At 52.3% G+C, this 21,839-nt stretch overlaps 5 protein-coding genes across 5 annotated transcripts; 2 read left to right on the top strand and 3 right to left on the bottom strand.

Annotated features, from left to right (window-relative positions):
• Positions 1-285: 285 nt before the first annotated feature.
• Positions 286-2,433, top strand: A1O3_06051 (serine/threonine protein kinase; the record flags this gene model as incomplete). The annotated part of the gene is made up of 3 exons (XM_007736171.1): positions 286-362; positions 458-1,479; positions 1,901-2,433. 3 exons carry the CDS (start codon positions 286-288, stop codon positions 2,431-2,433), a joined length of 1,632 nt encoding a protein of 543 aa, XP_007734361.1.
• A 3,372-nt stretch (positions 2,434-5,805) lies between these two features.
• Positions 5,806-7,428, bottom strand: A1O3_06050 (uncharacterized protein; the record flags this gene model as incomplete). The annotated part of the gene is made up of 1 exon (XM_007736170.1): positions 5,806-7,428. The coding sequence occupies one exon, from the start codon at positions 7,426-7,428 to the stop codon at positions 5,806-5,808; it is 1,623 nt and encodes a 540-aa protein (XP_007734360.1).
• A 3,182-nt stretch (positions 7,429-10,610) lies between these two features.
• Positions 10,611-11,150, top strand: A1O3_06049 (uncharacterized protein). The gene has a single exon (XM_007736169.1). The coding sequence runs from the start codon at positions 10,637-10,639 to the stop codon at positions 10,973-10,975; it is 339 nt and encodes a 112-aa protein (XP_007734359.1). The 5' UTR covers positions 10,611-10,636; the 3' UTR covers positions 10,976-11,150.
• A 951-nt stretch (positions 11,151-12,101) lies between these two features.
• Positions 12,102-12,706, bottom strand: A1O3_06048 (uncharacterized protein; the record flags this gene model as incomplete). Its single annotated transcript, XM_007736168.1, has 2 exons — positions 12,102-12,360; positions 12,411-12,706. The coding sequence occupies 2 exons, from the start codon at positions 12,704-12,706 to the stop codon at positions 12,102-12,104; spliced, it is 555 nt and encodes a 184-aa protein (XP_007734358.1).
• A 6,195-nt stretch (positions 12,707-18,901) lies between these two features.
• A1O3_06047 (uncharacterized protein) lies at positions 18,902-20,092 on the bottom strand (the record flags this gene model as incomplete). The annotated part of the gene is made up of 1 exon (XM_007736167.1): positions 18,902-20,092. One exon carries the CDS (start codon positions 20,090-20,092, stop codon positions 18,902-18,904), a length of 1,191 nt encoding a protein of 396 aa, XP_007734357.1.
• Between the last annotated feature and the right edge of the window lie 1,747 nt (positions 20,093-21,839).

Below are 21,839 nucleotides of genomic sequence, written 5' to 3'. Positions count from 1 at the left end.
ACTCAGCCCCTTACCCGGTACATGCCACGACATCACCTTCTCAACACACTGTAGCAGACATTAATTTGTCCAACCTACAGGTAAATTCTTGACTGCCGACGCGGCTTGATAAATTTCGCTCCCAGAAGAAGTCAGCTTTCCCTAGGACATGGATGGTATCTACAGCGCAAAAGCCCACCGTTTCTTGCTCACCACTACTACCTTGATGTTTGTAATGGGACTAAACAATCCCAACGCTCCCTTTTGCTATGGCGACTCGAATCGAACTAACCTCGTATACCGAGGATGATGATTGGCAATGGACTGGAGATCCTGAGCCATACACGCGTCACCAAAGTGTCATATTCCACTCCGGCTCCTCAGTATGGCATACCAAAGTGACTTTCCATATCGAGCCGCTTCAAAACTCCTCTTGCTGTACCTTTCTGAGCAAGCCACTCGCTTCGAAATCCTAAAGACGCGAAGAGTTTCAATCATTCGTTCAGTTGATCGAATTCGAAAAGCTCAAGGATCAGTTGCTGGATGATACAGTCACGGCGATAGAACTGAGGCTTGAGTCTTCGGAAGCAGAGGTATCAAATATCCTTCCGAGGGACTTTTTACTTGGCACAACAGCTCCAGATGGTCATACGAATAGATATTTGGACCACGCTTGCAGAATAAGTATCATCATCCATGAAGACAGCTCTAGGATTCTCTACCCACCCTACACCGATGATGATTCCTGGCCGCCCAAGATATTACTGTCAGAGATCCAAACACAAGACCACATTACTAGCTCCGCCATTCTAGTTCAAGTGCTTGATAATACGAGGGCTTCATACATTTATAAGCCCATCGAAAGACCTTTCTACGAACAATCCGACACCACGGTGATCCTACAAGAACTAGAAAACCTGAAACAGTGTCGCGGTAGACCCTATATCGCGCAACTCTTTGCCGTGATTGTTTCCACCAACCCATTCCAAACAAGGACATGCGCCAACAACCAACAAGTTATACGTGGTTTCCTATTGGAGTACTATTCAGGTGGTACCCTTGAACGATGTTTACAAGAGAAGAGTTGGACCGATCTTCCTTGGAGGCAGTGGCCCGTTCAGATTGGTCATGGATTACAAACTCTACATTGCCGAGGTATCACCCACATGGATCTCAAGCCTTCCAATATCGTCCTCGATGATCATGGAATTGCCGTCATCATTGATATCAGCGGTATTGGTGGCGTCACTTGGAATTGGCTTGCCCCCGAACTCCGCGAAAGGGTCGGCGCAGACGCACACTTCACATTCGAGGAAGGGAGGGGAGGTGATATCTGGGCTTATGGAAAGTTACTGGTGGAGATTGCAAAGTCGGTGGGCAGAATCGAAGGTGTGCAAAGGATGTTTGATATTGGCACAGACATTATCAACCAATCTCCTCAATCGCGAACCAGCCTTCCGGAGCTGATTTGGAGCCTTCAATCCGAGGAACAGGAACACTGTGACAACTTGCCAAGCGCCTCTTCTATCCCTATCTACCAAACCTAGCTAGAGCTAGCTGGCCCAGTCGAAGTCATTAACGTCGAATCCCCCATCTGTTATCGTAATTGGGCAAGCTAGGTGTAACCCAAGTCTCGGGCATCACGGCTCGTCAACGTGGCCGGTCTTTTGGGGGAATGTTTGCTTCCCTTCTCTGGATATTTGGCAACGATTAGTAGAATATCGAATACCTCATGTCTCCTCGCCACAGAGTCAACCTCAGTGATGATGTGATAGCAGACTAGCCACACCTATGAGATGTTCACCAAGATCCCGGGCATCCAACGCGGTAAGGACTTTGATTCCTGCGGCTTCGACGATTACTAGGCCGTCGTTGATGGGCAACATTTGAGTGCCGAAGCACCTCCTATCATCATTTGCAGTTCTTGTTGAAAAGAGACGCCGATGGAAAACAGAGCAGGGTAGATTGAAGTACGGTCTTTCGTCTCGCACGAGTCATCAAATCAATTCAGTGAGTTGTTCATCTAGCCTGGCTAAGCAAGCAGCAGGATCGCCCGTTGTCAGTTGTGAGAGGAAGAAGTCTCGAAGGACCATTATCAGTGCACTCCGAGCACTAAGTTTGACAACTCACGCCGCCGGCGAAGCTCTCTTCTTCGGCATCGACAGCTTGGAGATTTCTTTTCTTCGGGAGGCCGGCGTCATCTTCGCGTTATACGCCGTGGGCACGATCATCTTTGCCTATCTGGCGCTTTCTCAGATCGAGGACACCATGTACTTCAAGGAGGATCACGTCGTGGTGCCTTTGGAGGTCATCGAGAGCAAGCTGATGCCCCAGGACAATGTAATCGAGGGGAGCGACCCGATCTCCAGCCCGATCGAGGTTGATGGAGTGAATACAGGAAGATCCAAAGCAGGTGTCTCAGGCCAGGTGTCTCCGGCCAAGCTTGAGAATTGAAATTGGAAAGGAAGGCCAGGCAGCCCGCAGGTTCATGTACTTGCGACGGATGTTTCCAACCTCGGTCGTCGATCACGAAGCGGCAGCGGCAGGCCTGCTTCATTTGTTCTGGCTCGATAGTGATCTGTTCGGTCAGCCTCCATGAATAGTCGTTGAACCTGTCCTGAAGATCTCACAAAGCCAGGGGATGAGCCCCATTAGCTGTGGCAAATTATTTGTTTCGTACGAGCATCTTGCAAAGGGCTTGATATCGTACTAACGAAAACGATTAAAGATCCTGAGACTTTCAATCTTTCGTAATCTTGGGAGAAAACGTGACTTTGAAGCGAGAATTGGTAAAAGCAATGAAAAACTGGTCCAGGATCGTCTTACCAGCAACAAATAATGCTGCTCCACCTTGCCCTATATCTTACTCGCAGGCAGAAGTCCAAGATTGTTCAAGTCTTGATCGCGACATGAGGGAGATGGAGAAGCAACGGAAACGACTATCGAAAGTCTTGGTGTTGGCGCCGAAGGCTGGGTACCTAACGAACGGTACGAAGCATCCAAGGCACTTGCGACAGAGTTGAAAAAGAACGCACTCAAATTGGCAGAGTCAGAGTTTGAGAGACAAATGCTTGAGAGGCATTGGCCCTTCGATGATCAAGACGAACAGGAATGAAGACTTCGGGAAGAACCAAGAATATTGGCTGGCTGTTGTGTCGGAAGGTGATCTCTTTGTTCAATGACCAGTGAGAAAGAGGCACATATGTCAACAGAGACGTTCCTCATTGACGATTGGGACTGTGCCACCTTAGGTCTGTCGTGAACTCAACGAGAAGAGCTCGGTGAATACCGAATTTGTCGGCATACTCAGAACTTTACCATCCGCCCCTCGCCCTTCCTCCTCGTAGACGTCTTTATATGTGTGGGTGGTTTCGTCAAGAAATCGTTGGTAGGTCTGTTATCGAAACCAGAGGGCTGATTGAGGACCGTCGATGTTTCGAAAAGGATAGCATCAGATGTGATGCGAAAAGAACTTGGGATCGCGGCTGAGCGTGATTCTTGGTTGTTTTCTGGGAGAACATGGTGAAAAGGGAATTCCGATCTCGTCTTATACCTTACTCTGCATGGTCGGAGGGCTCGGAAGATTTCCTTCGCCGCGGATGCACCACCTGCGAGCCAAGAGCGTTCCAATGTAAAGAGCATGCGAAACGCCACCTGGGTTTGCTTTACGTCTCTGCGCTCTCCAGAATGCTCCGGGTGGAGCGAGCCCAAGAACGATGGTATCGGTTTGCCTTGGCCTGAAGAAGCTGAGGTATGATCGGCCCGCGGAGCCACGCCCGGCAAATTCGGAGGTTCGGGCGCTCGAAGGGAATTTGCGATCTGGAGAGGTTTAACGGATTGAACCTGGTTATTTACCCAAAAGAGCTTGCAGTGGGGAGGCTTTTGGGGGTGCCGAGCTGATGGAGATGGGATTGACAGCGCCACTTCCCCTCATCGGCTGGGTTGAATTCGCTTTCGGGACGTGCATGCTTGTGTATTCGGATTTCTGGGCTCGGTTATGAAAGCGTCGATAGTCGATGGTGAGCCTTTGAAGTCTGGCCGTGAGCTATCCGGGCGTGGTCACAACGTCTCGTAAAGCTGGCATGATTTCTTCCAAATATCCCGACGTCCGCGTTAGCATCGTTTCGAAGGGATGCTCACTATTGCGCACAGATATCCATGTCTCGTCTGTATTTGGCGAAATATCGTCCACATTCGGAGACAAACGGGCCGCATCTGACTTCCCACCAGGCAAATGTCATTGTCTATTTGGAGACCAGTGCCACCAAGCGCTTCCCTCGAAGGCCAAGCTCTTAAAACGGAGGTCTTTGTTCCCTCCTATTGACTCCAGTGCCTCTTGTTCCCTGTTCTGAGATTCTCATAGGCTCCGAATTTGTCCGGATGTCTTGAAGAAGAAAAGCAAGACCAGACCGGCCGCGTTCGGGGCGGTGCTCAACACGCTGCGGGTGCGTTCATGTCGGGTACGTAGGGTCGGTTGGTATGTAGGGAACTGGTACGAATATTTGAAGAGATAGCGAGCCACTTTGTGACATCGAGGAGGATGGTCAGGTTAGGGAAGAGATGTGGGATGTCGAGATAAAAGTGCGGAGGTGCTGCGCGAGAGCTTGTTGCGATGAAGGGAACGAAGATAGGCCGCCAATTGTGAACCTCGACCTGGGTGCATCCTGAGATAAATCCGATGAAACGGACGCTGCGAAGCGATGAAAACCGTCGTGCAAGGACTGAATCTCTTTCATGACTCTTGTAGAGATCGTGACGGGTTTCGATTCAGCAGTGTATTTAGGGAACGTTGTCAACAGAGATGCCAGGAAGTCACGCAGTATCACGCTGTGAAAGGACACTTCCACATCGTAGATTTCGACGAAACACCGTAACACATAGCCCAATCCCATGCTGAGGAATTGGTGAGCATGGCGTCGAAGGCGGACAGTGGTGGCGCAGCTTACCTAGGTAGTCAAGCAGCAATGTCACTTGGCGAGCAGGCATCAAAGTGACGAGCTCACTAGGCCTATGGAATCTACCTAAACCATGCGTCGACATGGTACTTGGAGGAGTCGATCTACTGTACGGAGTACAGATACTCCGTATAATTTCCTGTACAGCAGGCTCTTGAAGTATTAAGCAATATCAGAGGTGCCAGCGGCAATACTGCATTTGAGTATGTTAGTTTGCTCACGAGACCGTGGGGCTTAGGCCTCAAGCTTAAGATAAGGGTTTAATACCTTAATGCCTAGGTAATTAGGCCTTGTTAGAATCAGAACTACAACGGTACTGTAACCGCGACAGAGTCGAAACTCATCTCCAAGGTCTGCGTTCCTGTAGGTGTAACATCTTACTTGTAGAAAACGACACCGCTCCGCTATCCAGGATCTAGATCTAGGTCTAAATGGGAAACAGGAAATAGGAAATAGAAACTAGAAGAGCCAATACTCCGAGTGTCTAGTTGTTACAATCCATATCCGAATTTAGAATCGAGGCCGAGGTCGCCTCCCTAATCAGCTTCTTCTCTTCTTCCCTTCTTCCCTTCCTCTCTTCTCTACCAGCCGCAGCTGGAAAAGCCACAAGCATTCAATTGCAGTCCAAGCCTCTGTAATCATCAACCAGGAACAGCCTTGTCGCATCAGCGGTTCACGCATGCCCGTCTTGTCTCCTGCGCAGCCGGCTAACTCCTCTTCTTCTTAACCTTCCCAGGCAACGCTGCCATCAAACCTGCAATACCAATCATAGAGCTCCATACCACCCATCTGCCACGCAACTGGGGTTTGCGCAAGGTCCAGTCTTCCCCCCAGCATTCATCCACACGTTGTCGTGAGCACTGCCCAACATTCATCCAGCCAGTGTCGTGAGGGCTGCCACCTCCAGACGCTCAACCACCGATCTCGCAAACGGACCTGCACCCCAAGTTAGCACATTGTTGAGCCGGATCACAAAATCCCCCCCACGCTCCACCAACATGGCGTTCCAACTGTCCAGCAGGTTCGATTCAAATGTGCGTATACCATCTTCCTCCACGGTCCAGTGATACCAGAGCTCGTGGATGGGACCTTGTGTGGTGATGGAGAAGAAGAGTGGAGGCTGGGTACTCTCAACCCCGGAACCCTTGTTAACTAGCCTATCTAGACCAAGCTGTATCTTGAGCCCACACGCCCCGGCAACCGCCGCTTGGTTCTCCGCCTCGAAAATCTGTTTGCCCGTCGAGTAGGCCTTGCCTTCGACAACTGCAAATGGGAAGGCGAGGTTAAAGGCGCGTTCGGCAGGTCTAAAGAGTAATGCTGGCTCAAAAGGCGTATCTGGCTTGTGCTGTATCATCTCTGTCTGGAGCCAATCGATGAGACGTGTGGTCTTGACCTTGGAAAAATTGAGACTTTGCGAAAGAGCAGTGGTCAGAGCATCGAGATGAAGGCCTATTGAGAGGTCAGGGATGGGGGTTTTGATCGGGTAGCGATCTTCCTCTCTCATCGGACCAAGGGCGACAGGGGTGTTTGTCAGGATAAAGTCTTGTGAATCGTTGCCTGGCGAGGTGGTGGACCGCTTCTGCCGCTTCTGTGCTCGGTCGGTGTCACTGTCAACTTCCACTTCTTCTGCATGTTCACTGACACCGTTCAGGAAGCTGAAATCGTCACATGGTTTCACTGGCTTAAGTTCCTCTCGCCAGGCGGCCTTATCAATAGAAATGAGACTCTTTGGGCTTAGAGTTCTGAGGGCACCGTAGAGTGGATGAAGACCGCAATCCTCGCCACATCCACTCTGGATTAAAATGACCCAGTCATCGTGGAGCTTTCGAGCAATACCGCTAACTTCAGCTCGGCGCTGTTTAGAGACTTCGGTGTTGGCAATGCTGTTGACAGCGGCTTCGATGTAGTCAGGCGGCTCTGTGTATACCTGAATCCCCACATCTCGGAGATGATACGTGCGGTAGAAGAACTGGGTGCTGGAAGAACTCTTGGATCGGTAGGTAATCTCTTCCGATGCCAACGTGCGTTTGAGAGGCCGCGATCTGTTGGCTGCCGCGTCCATCACCTCCTTGTACAGTGCTTCCAAGTCCTGCTCTGAGAGTGGTGTGGATTCCTGACGTTTCTCTGAGAGATACACGCCTTCTGACTCGTCGACTTCGCCTTCAGCTTCAGCTTCACCACTTATCTGCTTCTGCAGGGGCTGCGTAGAGGACTTGCGGTCGCAGGGAATATCTTTTCGGTGCTGCTTTGCAGAGGGCGCGTCCTTTGGCTCGTCAGCTTCGGCCTCTGTGGCTTGCGAACGTTTGTGTTTCGTACGAGCCGGCTGGGTGGTGTAGGATGGCACAGGTTGGGATTCTGCAGAGCGGGTCACGGGCCGCTTGTTTTGAATGCCAGAGGATGCTTTGACGATGGGTGTTGGGTCGAGAATACCAGTCTCCCGTTGCCGTCTGTTTTTGTCTGCTGCACCGGGAGCCTTTTTATCTCGTGGAGCCATAGGGGGCGGAAGAAGAGGCGACAAAGGCAGTTCAGTGCTAGAGACAGGATGATGGGATGTTTAAGACATGTAGGAATAGTCGCCGTGAAGCTGAAAGGCGATGAGGAACCTGATCTTGTATTTGAAACGAACCGAGCGGTGTTGTTTGGCACAAATCCTTCGGGAGCTTCAATATGGTCGGTACCCGCAATAGGAACTCAGATAAGAAGAAATAGGTATCCTGAAGTGATGCGAATCGAGGCTGGAGAACTCTTAAAATGGCAGTATGGGAGGCCTCCGTGTACACGTTGTTGTCCTCGCATTCCGGGTGCTCATCCCTAGATACGGCTTGGGGATATGCTGATCCGGGTGGTCCTTGGGTTCATTGTGGATAATACTGTACTCCATTCTGAGGTGGACCAGTGCAGAAAGCTTCCAATACAAAAGAGATTATGGTGGCACAATATTTGACATGATTCTTTGTCCAAAAGTGCCTCCTTGTCAGAGTCATACTGTGATTCGTGCATGGCCTGTGTTCTTCTGATCTCCTAGACATCATCGTCATTTGCAAGCCATAAGTCCCTTTCATTATTCCTGTGTCAGTTGAGAAGGTCAAATGTAGTGTCGCTTACGTTCATCCATACCCGCTATCATCCTTGTCTAGAAGGGATCGATTGAGGTGATTGCTTCGACAAAAGCTTCTCCAAAACGACCAGTCATTGGAACCATCTTCCATGGACAGACGTTCCCATTATCCAGGCTCCAGTAGGTCGTTCACCGCAGCTGTCTGTGTCCCTGAGTTAGATGTTCCCTAAAGTCATGGTTGGTGTCTGAGGCTGAGACTTTTCCAAACGGCGCCCATGGAGTGTGAGATAGCAGGATATCTGGCTAGACCAAGGAAGATGCGGCGTATTCCGCAGCGTTGGAACAATCCCATCTTGATGCTTTACCGGGCGATAAAGAGGACAAAAGCTTTGACGACATCTTGAAGAAGCGGAACATCTGATTTAGTTAGCCAGCTAATTTTATGAGAAACCTGCTCATTGCCAGAGCCAAAATTCTGATCTTGTAAAGACAAACGAGCATAAAGTCGGGTTGCACCTCAGACAATATAGCCCTTCAACGGTTTCCTAGATAACTACCCAGAAGTTTTAAGGAGGGACCTCTTGCTCCTCATAGAGTGTAATGTCCTCCTCAGCATATCGGACGGTATCCACCATATGACAGGACAGAGGATATATCCAAGTCAGGATGAAATAGGATATGTAGAGGTCTGCATTCTTCCCTCATCCAGAAATGGAAGTACTGCAGTGCTTGAGAAGTCATAGTCCGTAGTTTCGAGGAGACTGAGGTTTGGTGGTAATGGAACTTTTTTGTTCGCCGCAACCAGCCGGTTCTGTGGTGGTCTCCCAAACCAATGCTAGTTTCATCTGTGGACTGGCTGCTTAACCACGGGGAAGGAGATGGAGTCGCGAGACTGAAAGGGGCTCCACTGGCAAAGGCTCAGGAGTCGTACGGCAAGGTGGAAACGCTCAAGAATAAGAGGACAAGACAAGGCGGAAGGAATTTGTTCCAGGCATGATAGCTCTTCCGGGCTGTACAGATCTGCAAGACCGTAGGGGAAACGCAGGCTCTCGGATACGCGGCTGACGGCAGTCCCTAGCAATATACCACCCGTCAATGACCTCAAGACCGAAGGATCTGAACCGAGTTCTACCATGGCGGCATCACATGCCGAAATGCCGGTTTCATCTTGCCAACGTCCAAGACCAGCTTGTGTATCACTGCAGTTTCTTGCAGGCTCGCTAAGCCCATCTGCCGTTCATGCAAGGATAGGAATGTTGGACGTGGAGGGCCTGAGGGAGCGACGAAGTCTGAAAAGGTGACTTGCTTAGGTAGGATGAACCTGTTCTTCGGAGGCTAAGGGGAGGAGGGCATTGCGGTAGACGGGTGGCAAGGGTTGCTATACATGACAGTCACCTGGTACTGCCGTGGTGTCCACGTCAAGATCTGATTTCGCAGGCTAGAAGAGTAAGAGCCGATATCAAAGTATGAGAGGCACCTCAGAGGGTGAGCTGAAAAGGCGCAGCTGAAATTTGCTCACTCTAACTCACCCACGTGATCAATATGTGGGCGAGCCTAGCAGCCTAGAGGTGATCTACCTGTGCTTTTTTCGTGCACTCGATCTCACGATCTTGATCTGAGATTACTCCGTACTGTTCCGGCGGTATCAGTCGCACACGTGTCCAGGAAGATGGATCCACGGTACACGATCGATAGCATTCCCATCACCTTCGCCGCCAGCGGCGCCACGGGTATTACCATCGATTCCGTATTGGCATTGTGCTAACTGCACCTCTATCTCGACCTCGACTTCGACCTCGACCTCCTATCCCTCATGCTTGAGACCAATTCATCCGGAATGCTATCTACCTACTAGCCAAAGCCCGCACGTATGCCTCTATCTGCGACTGCATCGTTGCTCTGACTCGACGCCCGGCCAAAAAGGTAAAGAGACGGACAGGAACGGTGGTGATTGTGCGAATGGCGAACGCTATCGATCATGGGGACGACCCGTTCTATACCCACTTGATCAAGTGCTATCTGTCGGATGGCTCTCGGTTCGATGGACCGACGCGAGGTGGTTCCTGGCCTACCCACAAAGCTCCACCGGTTCGGCAGCTTGTTGCTGCCACGGTGCGTCCCGAAGCCTGAAAAACTATGTGTGCAATGTACGGAGTACATACATATTGGCTTTGGCCAGGGACGCAGCGGAGGCCTGTGCGGCCTGTGAGTCTGTCACTGTAGACGATACACTGGGCAGACCTCATCGGAGGTGATTTTTCAGGCTATGAACCCCGACGAACACCACAACATGTGCTCTGGGATTCCAAACCCTCCAGGCACAGTGCTGCTACTTGAAATCTTCCGGTGGTCCGGACGACATAGTGGCTGATGCAAGAGTATTATGGAATAGGAGGTTTGTATCATCAGATCGGACGGGAAGATATTCAAAATGCGGCCTCCAAGGGCACGCTTTCCATCTCCGTCGCGAGTTCTTGGTATACAGGTTATCAATCCTTGGATATCTATCATTGGACACCTATACCGAGCTTGAACTTCCAAAGGTTATCTCTGGTTGGGGTTTCGTCTCCCTATACATATGCTTGTTGTCAGGGTTACAGCTCTTCCAATTCTCCCTGCTTCACGGAGAGACTCCGACCAGAGCATGGCCGAGACTCTCTCAAGCATCAAGAGAAAAGATCTTGCTCCAGCTGAGACATACTGTTCAAGAGATGCGAAAGTTGCCCGCACCAAGCGCGAATATATCGAATGTGGGCGGAAGCTCTCTTTGGAACTGCAGGCTCTCGTCTGGCGTCCTCGATTTGGCCCGTTCGAAGCCACACATATGTTTCTTCGCCGCGGCCCTGAGAAAGCGCCACCAGGATTCCCAGAGGTTGAAGAGATGATTCAGCTACACGGGTTACAATGGGGCCCGGGTGTCTTTACGCATGGGGATCTGAGCTGTTTGAATATTCCCGTTAGAGGGATAGTATCGTGGGCATAGTGTACTGGGAAACCGCTGGCTGGCTACCATCATACTGGGACTACACTACTGTATGCCAGGTGCACCATTAGGTAGAAATGCATCCTGGGGAGAGTGGACTAGTCAGTTCTTAGATCCGTGGCCCAAAGCCCTTGAAATGGAAAGAGTGAGACAGAGATGGTGGGCAGTAATTTGATCTAGGCTGCGGCCTCCTTTGCCCTCTCTAGAATCATTTCCCTGCGATCCAGCAGATTATATGTTGGGACCTTTTCTGCATCGAACTCTGAGGTTTGAAGCAACCCTCCTCTTTCTTCTGCTCGCAGTACGTCACGGCCGTGTTCCGAATGATGTTCGATTGTATGATCCTGTCCTTTGTTGTCCTTTTCAAGCGCGACCAACGCTTCCATGACCCATGAGACGCAGTTCCAACCGTTCTCAGTTCCTCTCACGGGCACCTGACGCAGAATTGAGTCCAAGCGAGCACCATCTTCGACCTTGCCGATCACGACCCGGATCAAAAGAATGCTTGTGGGCTGCAATGTTTTTTCTTTCAGATGTCCATTGAGCACCTTGTGGGGGGGTGTTCAGTACGGAGTAGGGATGAACGTCATATTTGTGGGAGGATGAACGGCCAGGGAGAGGTCGTCGCGTGGGTGGCCTTCGAGGGGGCAATTGCTCGCCTTGCTTTGTTTGTTTGTTTTCCTCAATCGCTCTAGGCTGTGAAGGATGGTCGACGGTCTTGATGTGAGGGTGAGCAGACTTATGTCTAGACTTTAGAGTGGCCATGGCCTGGGTATCCGTAGTTTGGACATGGAGAACCGAGGTGTAGGAGAGCGTGGGAGATCTCTTTGGCATGTTTTCTTACGCCCAAGCCCCCCCTTATTTCCACCTTCGGACCGACCAAAAGCGCCCAATGATACCTGGGAATGTAAGTCAACAACACCTAAAGCCTCGTAGATTACCGGGGTCGCTACACCGTCGTTACTTTCGTATACAGAATCCTCCAAAATGCATCACAGTGTCTTGACCGTAGCGGCGGGCAGATAGTAGTGCGCCTAGCATCTCTGACTGACATATTCCAAATAATGAAATAGATTCTGGCTCAAGCCGATCTCTTTTCCTTGACTTCTGTCCTTCTGCATATAATTTATGCACCAGATCGTTCAGGTAAAAGACCAATGTATTGCCTGATTCGTTTCTCTTTGGCTTCTCTTGTTCCGTTGGTAGGCAGTCCCAACTCTCGTAGGACAGAAACAAGTGCCTCATTCTCCATACTCGGAATCTCACGAGATCTTCTAGGAAACACTTCGATAGGGGTATTGGTCGTAGGATTCACGAGCGGTATCAGTCGCTGATCGGCGCTCGAGAGATGGGCGTTTTGAACTCGAGACATACTGTTATGGTCGCTATAGGAATAGAATTAGTATTGGATTATCATAATCAAGGTAAAACTTACTTCGCCACGACTCGAGTGGTAAGATTATCGATTCTCTCATCAACTTGGTCAAATCTCTCATCAACTTGATCAAATCTCTGATTGATTTGAGTGCCGAGCTGATTCATTTGAGTGGCGAGCTGATTGATTTGAGTAGTAAGCTGTACGAGGGCTAGTTGAATGGCGTTGCCTTCAGCTAGAGCAGGGATGTTTGGAAACTTGGCCAATTCATCACCGAGAGTGTCATAGCACTGTGCTATACGATTAGCATCTGGCTGCGGACCCAAAGGATTCGCGTTTGCCAGGTGCATCTGCATTGAGATGAGACATCAAAACCCTACTCTTGGGCGAAGGCTTAGGCACAGAGGGAGCAGTGTGGTGGTAGTGGTAATGGTGGTGGTAGTGGTGGTGGTGGTAGTGGTAATGGTGGTGGTAGTGGTGGTGGTGGTAGTGGTGGTGGTGGTAGTGGTGGTGGTGGTAGTGGTGGTGGTGGTAGTGGTGGTGGTGAGGGTGGTAGTGGTGAGGGTGGTGAGGGTGTTGTTTGTTGACTTGGAGGGGTGAGTTGCGAGCACTTTACCAAAGCTTGGCAACAGAAACACTACTAGTACCCCAGACAAAGTAAATCACTGGTGCCACGCTTACCGGTGTTCGGCTCCGCGGGAGCTATTAGAAGGAGCCGCCTAAGCCTACCTAATGACTTAGGGCCTTAGGAGCCTTAGGAGCCTTAGAAGCCTTAGGAGCCTTAAGGGTCAGGGGTTCCTTAGGCTTAGAGGCTTAGGCTAAAGCTTAGGCTTAGGGGCCTGAGGGGTGAATGTCGCAGGCACCAGCACCAAGTACCAACACCAGGCACCAAGCACCAAGCACCAAGCACCAAGCACTACCTAGGTAAGCACCAAGCAGCATCTATCTAGGTAAGTAAGTACCTTGTAGATCACAGACCACAATACTATTACAGAGCTACCAGGTACACGGATACTGTTAGGACATGGATACGGAGACAAAGTACATACCTAGGTACCTACCTACCTACCTCCTACCAAGGTACGCATCGGATACAGATCGGATACAGATCAGATTCGGATACAGATACTTCGGATACAGATACTTCGGATACTTCGGACACCATCTACATCTCTATCGGATGTACAGAATAACGCTACGGATAATAACTACGGATGTGGAGTGCAGTACAGTACGAGCACGGATATGGAGCAGGTAGGTAGGCGATTACGGATATGGTGCGGATGCAGGTAGGTCAGATCAACCCAAATGCACCGACAGACAAGGCAGACAAGGCAGACAGGTACTCCGTCCTCCGTCCGTACAGTTAGTTTCGTTTAGTTTAGTTTCGTTTCGTTGAGATTGACAGGAGATTGATATTGACGGGAGATTGATGAGATTGACGCGAGATTGACGGCACAGCGACGGCGATGGTGATAGTGATAGTCCGTAGTGATAGTGACAATGGGAATGGGAATGGGAATGGGAATGAATGAATGGCTGAATGGCTGCCTCCGACTCCGACGCCAATGCCGACGCCGATGCTGACTGTCATGTTGATAGCGATGTTGGCAGTGATGTTGGCAGTGGCAGCGCAGTGGCAGCACAGAGACGATGGAGTTCATTCCATTCATCCATTCATACCTCTACTCCGGACAGAGGATCCGTTGCTGAGGTACGTACCTATCCAGGTAGAAAGATACGTACCTAGGTAGAGAGATACGCACGGTACCCAGGTACCTATAGGTGCCAGGTATGTACCTACAACGTAGAGAGAGAATTCAATTGCATACAGTACCTAACTCCTAACTCCAACTCCAACTCCTAACTACCTAACCCAAGTGTTCAGTAAGGACTGGAAATGCCGCTTTCCTCACCTCTCCTCCCGCATACATGCATGTATGTATGCATACCTAGGTAGGTAGGTAGGTAGGTAGGTAGGCACACACACACACACACACACACACACACACACACACACACACACACACACACACACACACACACACACACACACACATCATGTATCGTCCGACGTTCGACGTACCTAAAGGTAGTCACCCAGCCAGTTCATTACCTCAACCCCGACGGTATTGTGACTTGTCGTGTCATGCTAGCCATGCCATGCCAGTAGGTGCCAGCCATATATACCTTGGGTACCTAGGTACCATCCATACCTGACAAGGTGCGGTAGGTACAGGTAAGGTGGACAGGACAGACGGCAAACAGACAGACACACAGACAGACAAGAGTCCACAATTGTAACAGACAGACAAAGTCCACAATCGTAAAAGACAGACAAGAGTCCATCATCGTCCCATTTCCAAAACCAAAGAGAAAGAACGACAAAGACATTCAAACAAATCAAAACAACCTTGACCAGGACAGAACTCTCTTGTGCCCTGCAGGCCTTGGGCCCGGTGGTCCGGCCATCCAGCCTCTTATTGCCTTTTCTTTTCCGGTGAGAGGAGGGAGGAGATGAAGCTGATTTGAGGACAGCACAGCATAGCATGGCACACCGCACCAGATCACCCCACAGATTTGAGCACACCGCACCACAACACAACACACCACACCATAGTCCTCCAGCAACGAGCTGGGCTGAACTGCGCTGAACTGCGCTGAGCAAATAATGAACCCGCTGACATCCTCTCCGCTCACTCACTCGCACCGCATTTGCAACCCACCAAGAACAAGCCGAGGTAGTAGCCCGAAATGAAAGTCAAAGGCAAACAAAATCAAATCATGCTGGAGAAAATGGGCCTGTAGGCCTGGTCATCAATATCGTCTTGTCTGGGTCATTAACACTCTCCTCTAGACCGCCGCGCCGCAAGGAATGGTCCGGAAAGTCACCAAGTCGTCGGTCCCTTCAACCCATGTCCTTCGGCACAATGGACAGTTGTAAAAGAGCGAGCCCGGTTCTCTACACCTCTCGAGGCATAATCGACAGTATGCATGGCCTGAGAGGACACACGAAGGATCAGTCAAGACTCAAGGATGAATGGTTGACTTGCGTAGGTAGTATGTAGTATGTAGACTTGGTACTCGGTACACCGTACAGGGTGCACAGAACAGGAATGGTAGGAGGCACGAAACAAGAATGGTAGGAGGTTCAGTAGCGTCTCGATTTGCGGGGGCTATAGCTGCGGGCAAAGGTTGCGGGGCTGCCACCCCTCTGACTGACTTACCACATGGGGTTCGCACTCGTTCTCGAGTAGTCTGGCCTTCTCCTCTCGTGTCACTTGTGTCGCCATCCTCATACGAGTCGGCGCCTGATTGCAAGCAGATGGAACATTCGAGGCCATACATCTCGTAGGCCACTTGCGCCTCTTTGGAAAAGTGGTCGAATTTGGGACACCACAACTGTAAGTAGAGATGGGGCTTGATTTGGTCTGCAGAGATCCCGCTGAGGGAGCATTCACCGCAAATCACCTGATGCCTCGTTAGCGGCTGTTTTTCTTGTGCTGGAGCTGGAAAGGAGGGAGGAGGGAGGGAGGAGGGAGGGAGGAGGGGGTAGATGAGAAAGAATGGAGAGGTAGACGAGAAAGAAAGGAAGGAAAGGAAAAGAGGCTGACGAGGAAGGGAAGGAAACGAAAGAAAAGATAAACGCACACATCCACACTGTTCATAGACAAACATCCTCCCGATAGGGTCCTCTCCTTCACCGAGAACGTTGGAACAGATTGAGCAATGTTCCGTGTTACGAGTCAGGTCGTAAACAAGGGGCCTTCTATTTCCAACCGGACTTGGCTCTGGCTCGGACCTTGATTCGGCTGGCTGCGGCTCACTTGTACTGATACTCGTACTTGGACTTGCAGTCGCACTTGGACTGGCACCTGGACTGGCACTTGCCCTTGGACTTGGACTAGGGGTCACACTCGCACTCGCACTCGGAACCGACGCATATGCTCTTGTCCGAGGCGGAGGCGGAGACGAGTAATCATCCCAAGGGTTTTGTTCAAAGACTGGGTCAATTTAGCCGAGAACCAGAAGGAGAGGGAGTCTAGAACTAGGTGGTTCTCGATCTCGACCTACAGTTTCTCATTTGGTTGCCATTGCTGGTGTGGGTGTTGGCGTTGCTGGAGGGTTTGGCCACTCTGTAGTCAGGCACACGTCTTTGGAGGCCAGATCCATTAGACGCCCTTGGTCTGGACAGAGGAGGCCCGTCAGACCCATCAAGTATCCCTCGTCTGGTGCTGCGAAGGCCAGATCCATTAGATCCCCTTGGGTTGTAATAAGGAGGCGCGTCCGGTTCATTAAGCACCCCTCGTCTGGTGCTGGTGAGACCAGATCCATTAGACACACTTGGTCCAGACAGAGGAGACCCATCAGGTCCATTAAGCACCCCTCGTCTGGTGCTGCGGAGGCCAGAAGCACTAGACAACCTTGGTCCAGATAGAGGTGGCCCATCAGATCCATCAAGAGTCCCTCGTCTGGGAAGGGCAGGTTCATCAGGCACGTGTTGTCCGTACAGAGGAGGTCCGTAGGGTCCGTCAAGCACCCCTCGTCGAGTGAGGGAAGGTTCGTCAGGGACTCTTGGTGTAGACAGAGGAGGTCCGTCAGACCCATCAAGTATCCCCCGTCTGCGAAGGCCAGATCCATTGGATTCCCTTGGGTTGTAATAAGGAGGCGCGTCCGGTTCATTAAGCAACCCTCGTCTGGTGCTGGTGAGGTCAGGTCCATTAGGCACCCGTGGTCGAGACAGAGGAGGCCCGTCAAGCCCATCAAGCACCCCTCGTCCGGCGAGACCAGGTCCATTAGGTGCCTGGGCCTGGGGCTCTGGCTGGGCTCTGGCGACATCACCGCCCTGAGGTCGTGTGGTAGAGTCAGGTTGCTCACGGAGCGGGATCCGACGTCTGGTCGGGCGAGGAGCTCGGCGACCCCGACGCCATCGTCTACGGCGGACAGAATTTGACTCCGGCTCTGAGTCGTCTTCCGAGCTGGTATCTGGTGGATCGTAGACACTTCCAGGGCTGTGGGGTGGGAATCTATATGGGCTCTGGTCGTCAAGGTCAGACTCAGACTTAGGCTCCAATATGAAGTGTCTGGAAAGTGGCATGGTGGGTAGCTTGAAAGTGGGTTGGAAGCAACTTGGAATAAACTTGGAAGCAGCTTGGAAGAAGGTTGGAAGTGACTTGAAACAAGGAGGGAAGGGGGAAAATGAAGGATAAATGGGAGAGTGGGAAAGGTGAGGGAGAAAGGAGATGGGAGATGGGCAGATGAGAGAGATGGCAAAGAGGGATATCGGTGAAGGGGAGGGCAATGAATGGGCGACCTGGGGTGCTGATCCTGGTCATCCTGGCCCTATTGAATTGCGGTATTCCATCCATGCTCTTGATCCTGGCACCTGGACAAGGACCTGGAGCCGTCGGCGGTCAGCGGTCGGTGATGGAGGAAGAGGAGAGGCGAGGCAAGGCGGGGGTTCTCATGACCAACTCGCCGCTGGCCATTCGCAGCCGGGGACCTCAGGATCTCAGATTGGAGGAGAGTACGGAGTAAGGATCAGGTTTCTGCTGGGGCCAGGGTCAGTCGAGGCCGGTCAGGTCAAGTCAGGTCATGTACGGCTGAAAAACGTATCACATTTTGTATGGAGTCTAGCGAGCAACAGGCAAACAGCAAACAGGCAAACAGACAGTCGACATACAGGAGGCATGGTGGCTGCAGCGCGGGATACAGGAATTATGTTTGAGCCAAGGTGACGAGTGGCAGAGGACCCCCTAGGGGCGTTCGGGGGCCTCCTAGGCTCCCTTAGCTGCTGGCACAACCTGGGACAACCTGGTCCTAAGCTTCCCCCGCCCTATCGCTTCGCGCCGGAGGGCCTAAAGTTAGATCCGACAAAGCCTAAAGTGCAGGTCCATCCAGCCCACTGCTGCCCCCAACTAGGGGCTAAAGGGCTAAAAGGGCGCAAGGGCGAAGGGAAAACAAGGGAAAAAGGGAAAAATGGTCAAAGCTCATGCAGGGGTCTTTCAACATCGTCCGTGCCTCTGCTGGCGCTAATGCTGCTTGCACAGAGGAGAGAACCTGTCAACTGTCAACTCAACCTATCGCTGCCCGTGATTCATGGCCATCTCTGAAGCTGAACACGACACCCACACCCACACCGCAATGCACTGGAGCTCGATCGGATCCCGCCCATCACGCTGGAAAAGGTCCAGCTTGCTCGAACATCCTATCCGAAGAAACGGACGCAGGACCGTACGAGTACGATGATGACCAGTGTAGGCTGGTCCTGTGGTCAGCTGGTTGGGTTCAAGTCAAGAGCGGCCATCCAGGCTGGGAGGTTGAGGTTGACGGCCAACTACATGACAGACGGCAAACTACATGACATGTGGATAGCTAGCCCTGGGTGAAACGCTTTAGAGTTTGCAATACTATCTGAGTCGAGGCAACCACCCAGCGTACCGCGTCCTGTGGTCTCATTTTCACTGTCCGAATCCTGGATAACGAAACTCCGTATGAAAGGTCCAACTGGCTGTCCTACTCCTCCTGCCCAAGGCATCGTAGAGGTCCCACTATCCGAACGTGCTCTCGGTACGGCTTCTCACCTTTTGTCTTGTGATCACCATGGAGGGATTCAGCTTCAGCTCACTCCCTTGGATAAATGCTTCGAACGCCTTGAAGCTCCAGGCCGCAGTGTATCGAAATCCCTTCTGGATCGCCAGAAATTGGATTGATGTCGCAGATTTGGCATCCCATTTCGGCCACTCCTCCACGAAGCTCAGGAGACGCTCATTCCCGAGCCGGATGGGGATGGGACCCTCGGTCTTGGTCAGCACCGTCAATAGGACGACCGCATTTCGGTCGGCCGAGTCTTTTGCCTCTCGAAGCCGCCGACCCAGATGTCGGCGGCTCCGCTCGATGAATTCTCGATGACTATCATCCGCCGGGTCCAAGGTCCTCTGGAGGCGAATGGCGTGCTGGTACGCCGTGACAGGATCTTCGTGCTCAGCACACAGCTGGCCGATTTCCCTAAGGGCCGCTCGCGTGCGGGAAGGAATTCTCACCAGCATAGGACCGTATGATTCCGGGCTGGACTCCTCAGACTCGGTGCGTCGGACATAGCGGGGCTCAGATCGAGATTGTTCCTGGCTGGGAGAGTGGACATCCCTCGGGATGGGGTATTGCTGAGGCTGCTGGTGTTGGGAAACGCCCGAGGAGAGTGGCCGTGCCTGGTTGTAAAGGGAGGGGATGGCAGGCATGAGCTGGCCATCAGTATCGTCTGGCCAGGCCAAATGGTTGGCAATGTCGTCGTCGACCTGCAGCTGAGATGACAGGTCCGGAGTGGTCGGGAAAGCGAGATCACTCTCGGTCCCGCTGTAGAGGGAGTCTTCGTCCATCAATGTTTGATCGCTGGGCTCCGTGCTGCCAGTATCCTCATCGGCTGGTTTAGACCAAAAGCCTGCGGACAGGTGAGGAATCTGGCTTTCGTACGGCACGGGATCGACGATGGGATAGAACGGCCCGGGGAATGGTCCCCACGTTGGGTCTCCGAAGGCAAACGGCTCAGCCTCAGCCTGAGCCTGAGCCTGGGCCTGCATCTCTTGCTCGGCGTCGCCTGGGCCGGTTTGCAATAGCAAAGGTGGGTCGATGGCGGCCTCGGGCTGAAGCTCAATGCTGTTGGCGTCGCTGCTGTACGTGAAAGGCTGTGCAGGGCCAGCGCTTGTCCGTGGTATCTTCTGTCGGCGGGCACCAAAGCTCGCCATCGCAACCAGACCAGACGCAGGTACGGGAAGAATGAGGGAGGGCTGACAGCGCAGGATAGAGAGGATAGGAAGGATAGGAAGGACAGGACAGGGAAGACAGCCACGGATAGATGCATGGGCGATTGATCATATACTGCTCAGGACCCAGGACCCAGGACGCAGCCAGCAAGGGGGAATGGCCCATGGGTGTCTGGATGTCTGAGAGTCTGATGCCTCCCGCCACGCCACTGACAAGGGAGCAAGAGCTGGAAATGTCAACATACGCGCACACACACATACACACTTTCTCTCTCTCCCGCTCCTCTCCTCTCCTCTCCTGCAATTCCAACAGTCTGGGTCGCTGCTACGCTGGTGGCAGCTGGCAGCTGGCAGTGGACAGTGGGAAGGGCTGGCGAGGGGGTGGACCATTACTAGGACGTCTCGCACTGGAATGCCACTACTGCCATCCGCGCACCCTGGCAATGGCACCCCGGCAGCCGCAGGCCTAGGAGGCCCCCAAAGCCTATAAGCCTAAGCCTAGGCACTAGCACCTGTCAGTGCTAGCTGCTGCCAGACGAGCCCAAGTCCGAGCCGCCTCACACGATTGCCGATCAATCGCAGCCTCTGCCATCCACGCACCATGCACCGCGCACCTCTATCACGCTCCACCATCACCGCCATCACTGCCATCACCCTCCATCACCACCACGCCTTACAGCCTGTCGTGCGGTCCGTGATTCTTGACTGTCACTCTGTAACGAATGCCTGTCTGTTCGACCCGCGCCTGGATCCGTAGCCGGAATCCTGATCGCTCGCTCCACCACCCATCTCCCCTTCGCGGCCGCCAACCAGCAAGCACAGGCAAGCTGAGGTGCTGCTAGTTACCTACTAGTGCACTGCCTCCCAGCATCGTATCTCGATTCTCAAAAAGCCTCCTGAGCCTAGCACCTCCGGGGCCCACCAGTCAGATTCATGGCATGCTCGGCGTCTCTCTCGATCCTGACGTTGATGTCTCTGTCTTCGGATTCCTTGTATGGAGTACAGGACTCACTTCTACTAGTAGCAGCGCATGACCCCTCCAGCTGGAGGAATCCCGCCCCCCCTACTTCCCAAGCTCGCCTCCAAATTCTCTCACGAAACTCGCCCGCCGGTGCAGCCTGGCCTCGTCCAGCATCTTCCACACCCAAGTCGTGTATACCTGCCCATCAGCAGCTGTCATCGAAAGGGGACGCTGGGAAATCGCGACCAAGCACCTGCGAATGGTTGGATGGGTTCCAAAAGGTGGCGACCGGTCCCGACTGAAACCCATCCTTGCTTGCGGCTGAGACGACAGGGTATTCAGGTATTCAGGCATACAACCTCATTGTCTCCTCAAAGATGCCGCCTGCTCTTACGTCAGAGTCGCTGTGCTCCACGCGTCTTCTCAAAGGTGGCGTCGAATAGTGCAGGGTCTGTGGGAGGTTGCCGGCTGGTGTTGGAAATGCACCTTTCGCCTCGACAATGTCATTCGAGTCCCTGGGGAGCAGGAGGAGGAGCAGCAGCAGCAACAGCAGCAATCTCCTCTAGCCGTCCCATGGAGGGACATGTGCCAGAATGGATCTGATGGGGCCGGCCTTGCGAAAGGTATCGGACGTGCCCTCAGATAGGTCTGGTCATGTATCAAAAACCACAGTCGATCATCGGTACCACGGGCAAGATCATGACCAGACTCAACCCGTTGTCACTATTGTCTGTCAACTCTCCACTTCAAGTCTATGCAACTTCTTTC

This window comes from Capronia epimyces, assembly GCF_000585565.1.
Source record: "Capronia epimyces CBS 606.96 chromosome Unknown aczIQ-supercont1.5, whole genome shotgun sequence".
In the NCBI taxonomy this organism is placed as follows: Eukaryota; Fungi; Ascomycota; class Eurotiomycetes; order Chaetothyriales; family Herpotrichiellaceae; genus Capronia; species Capronia epimyces.
This window is presented reverse-complemented; position numbering and strand designations above follow the sequence as displayed.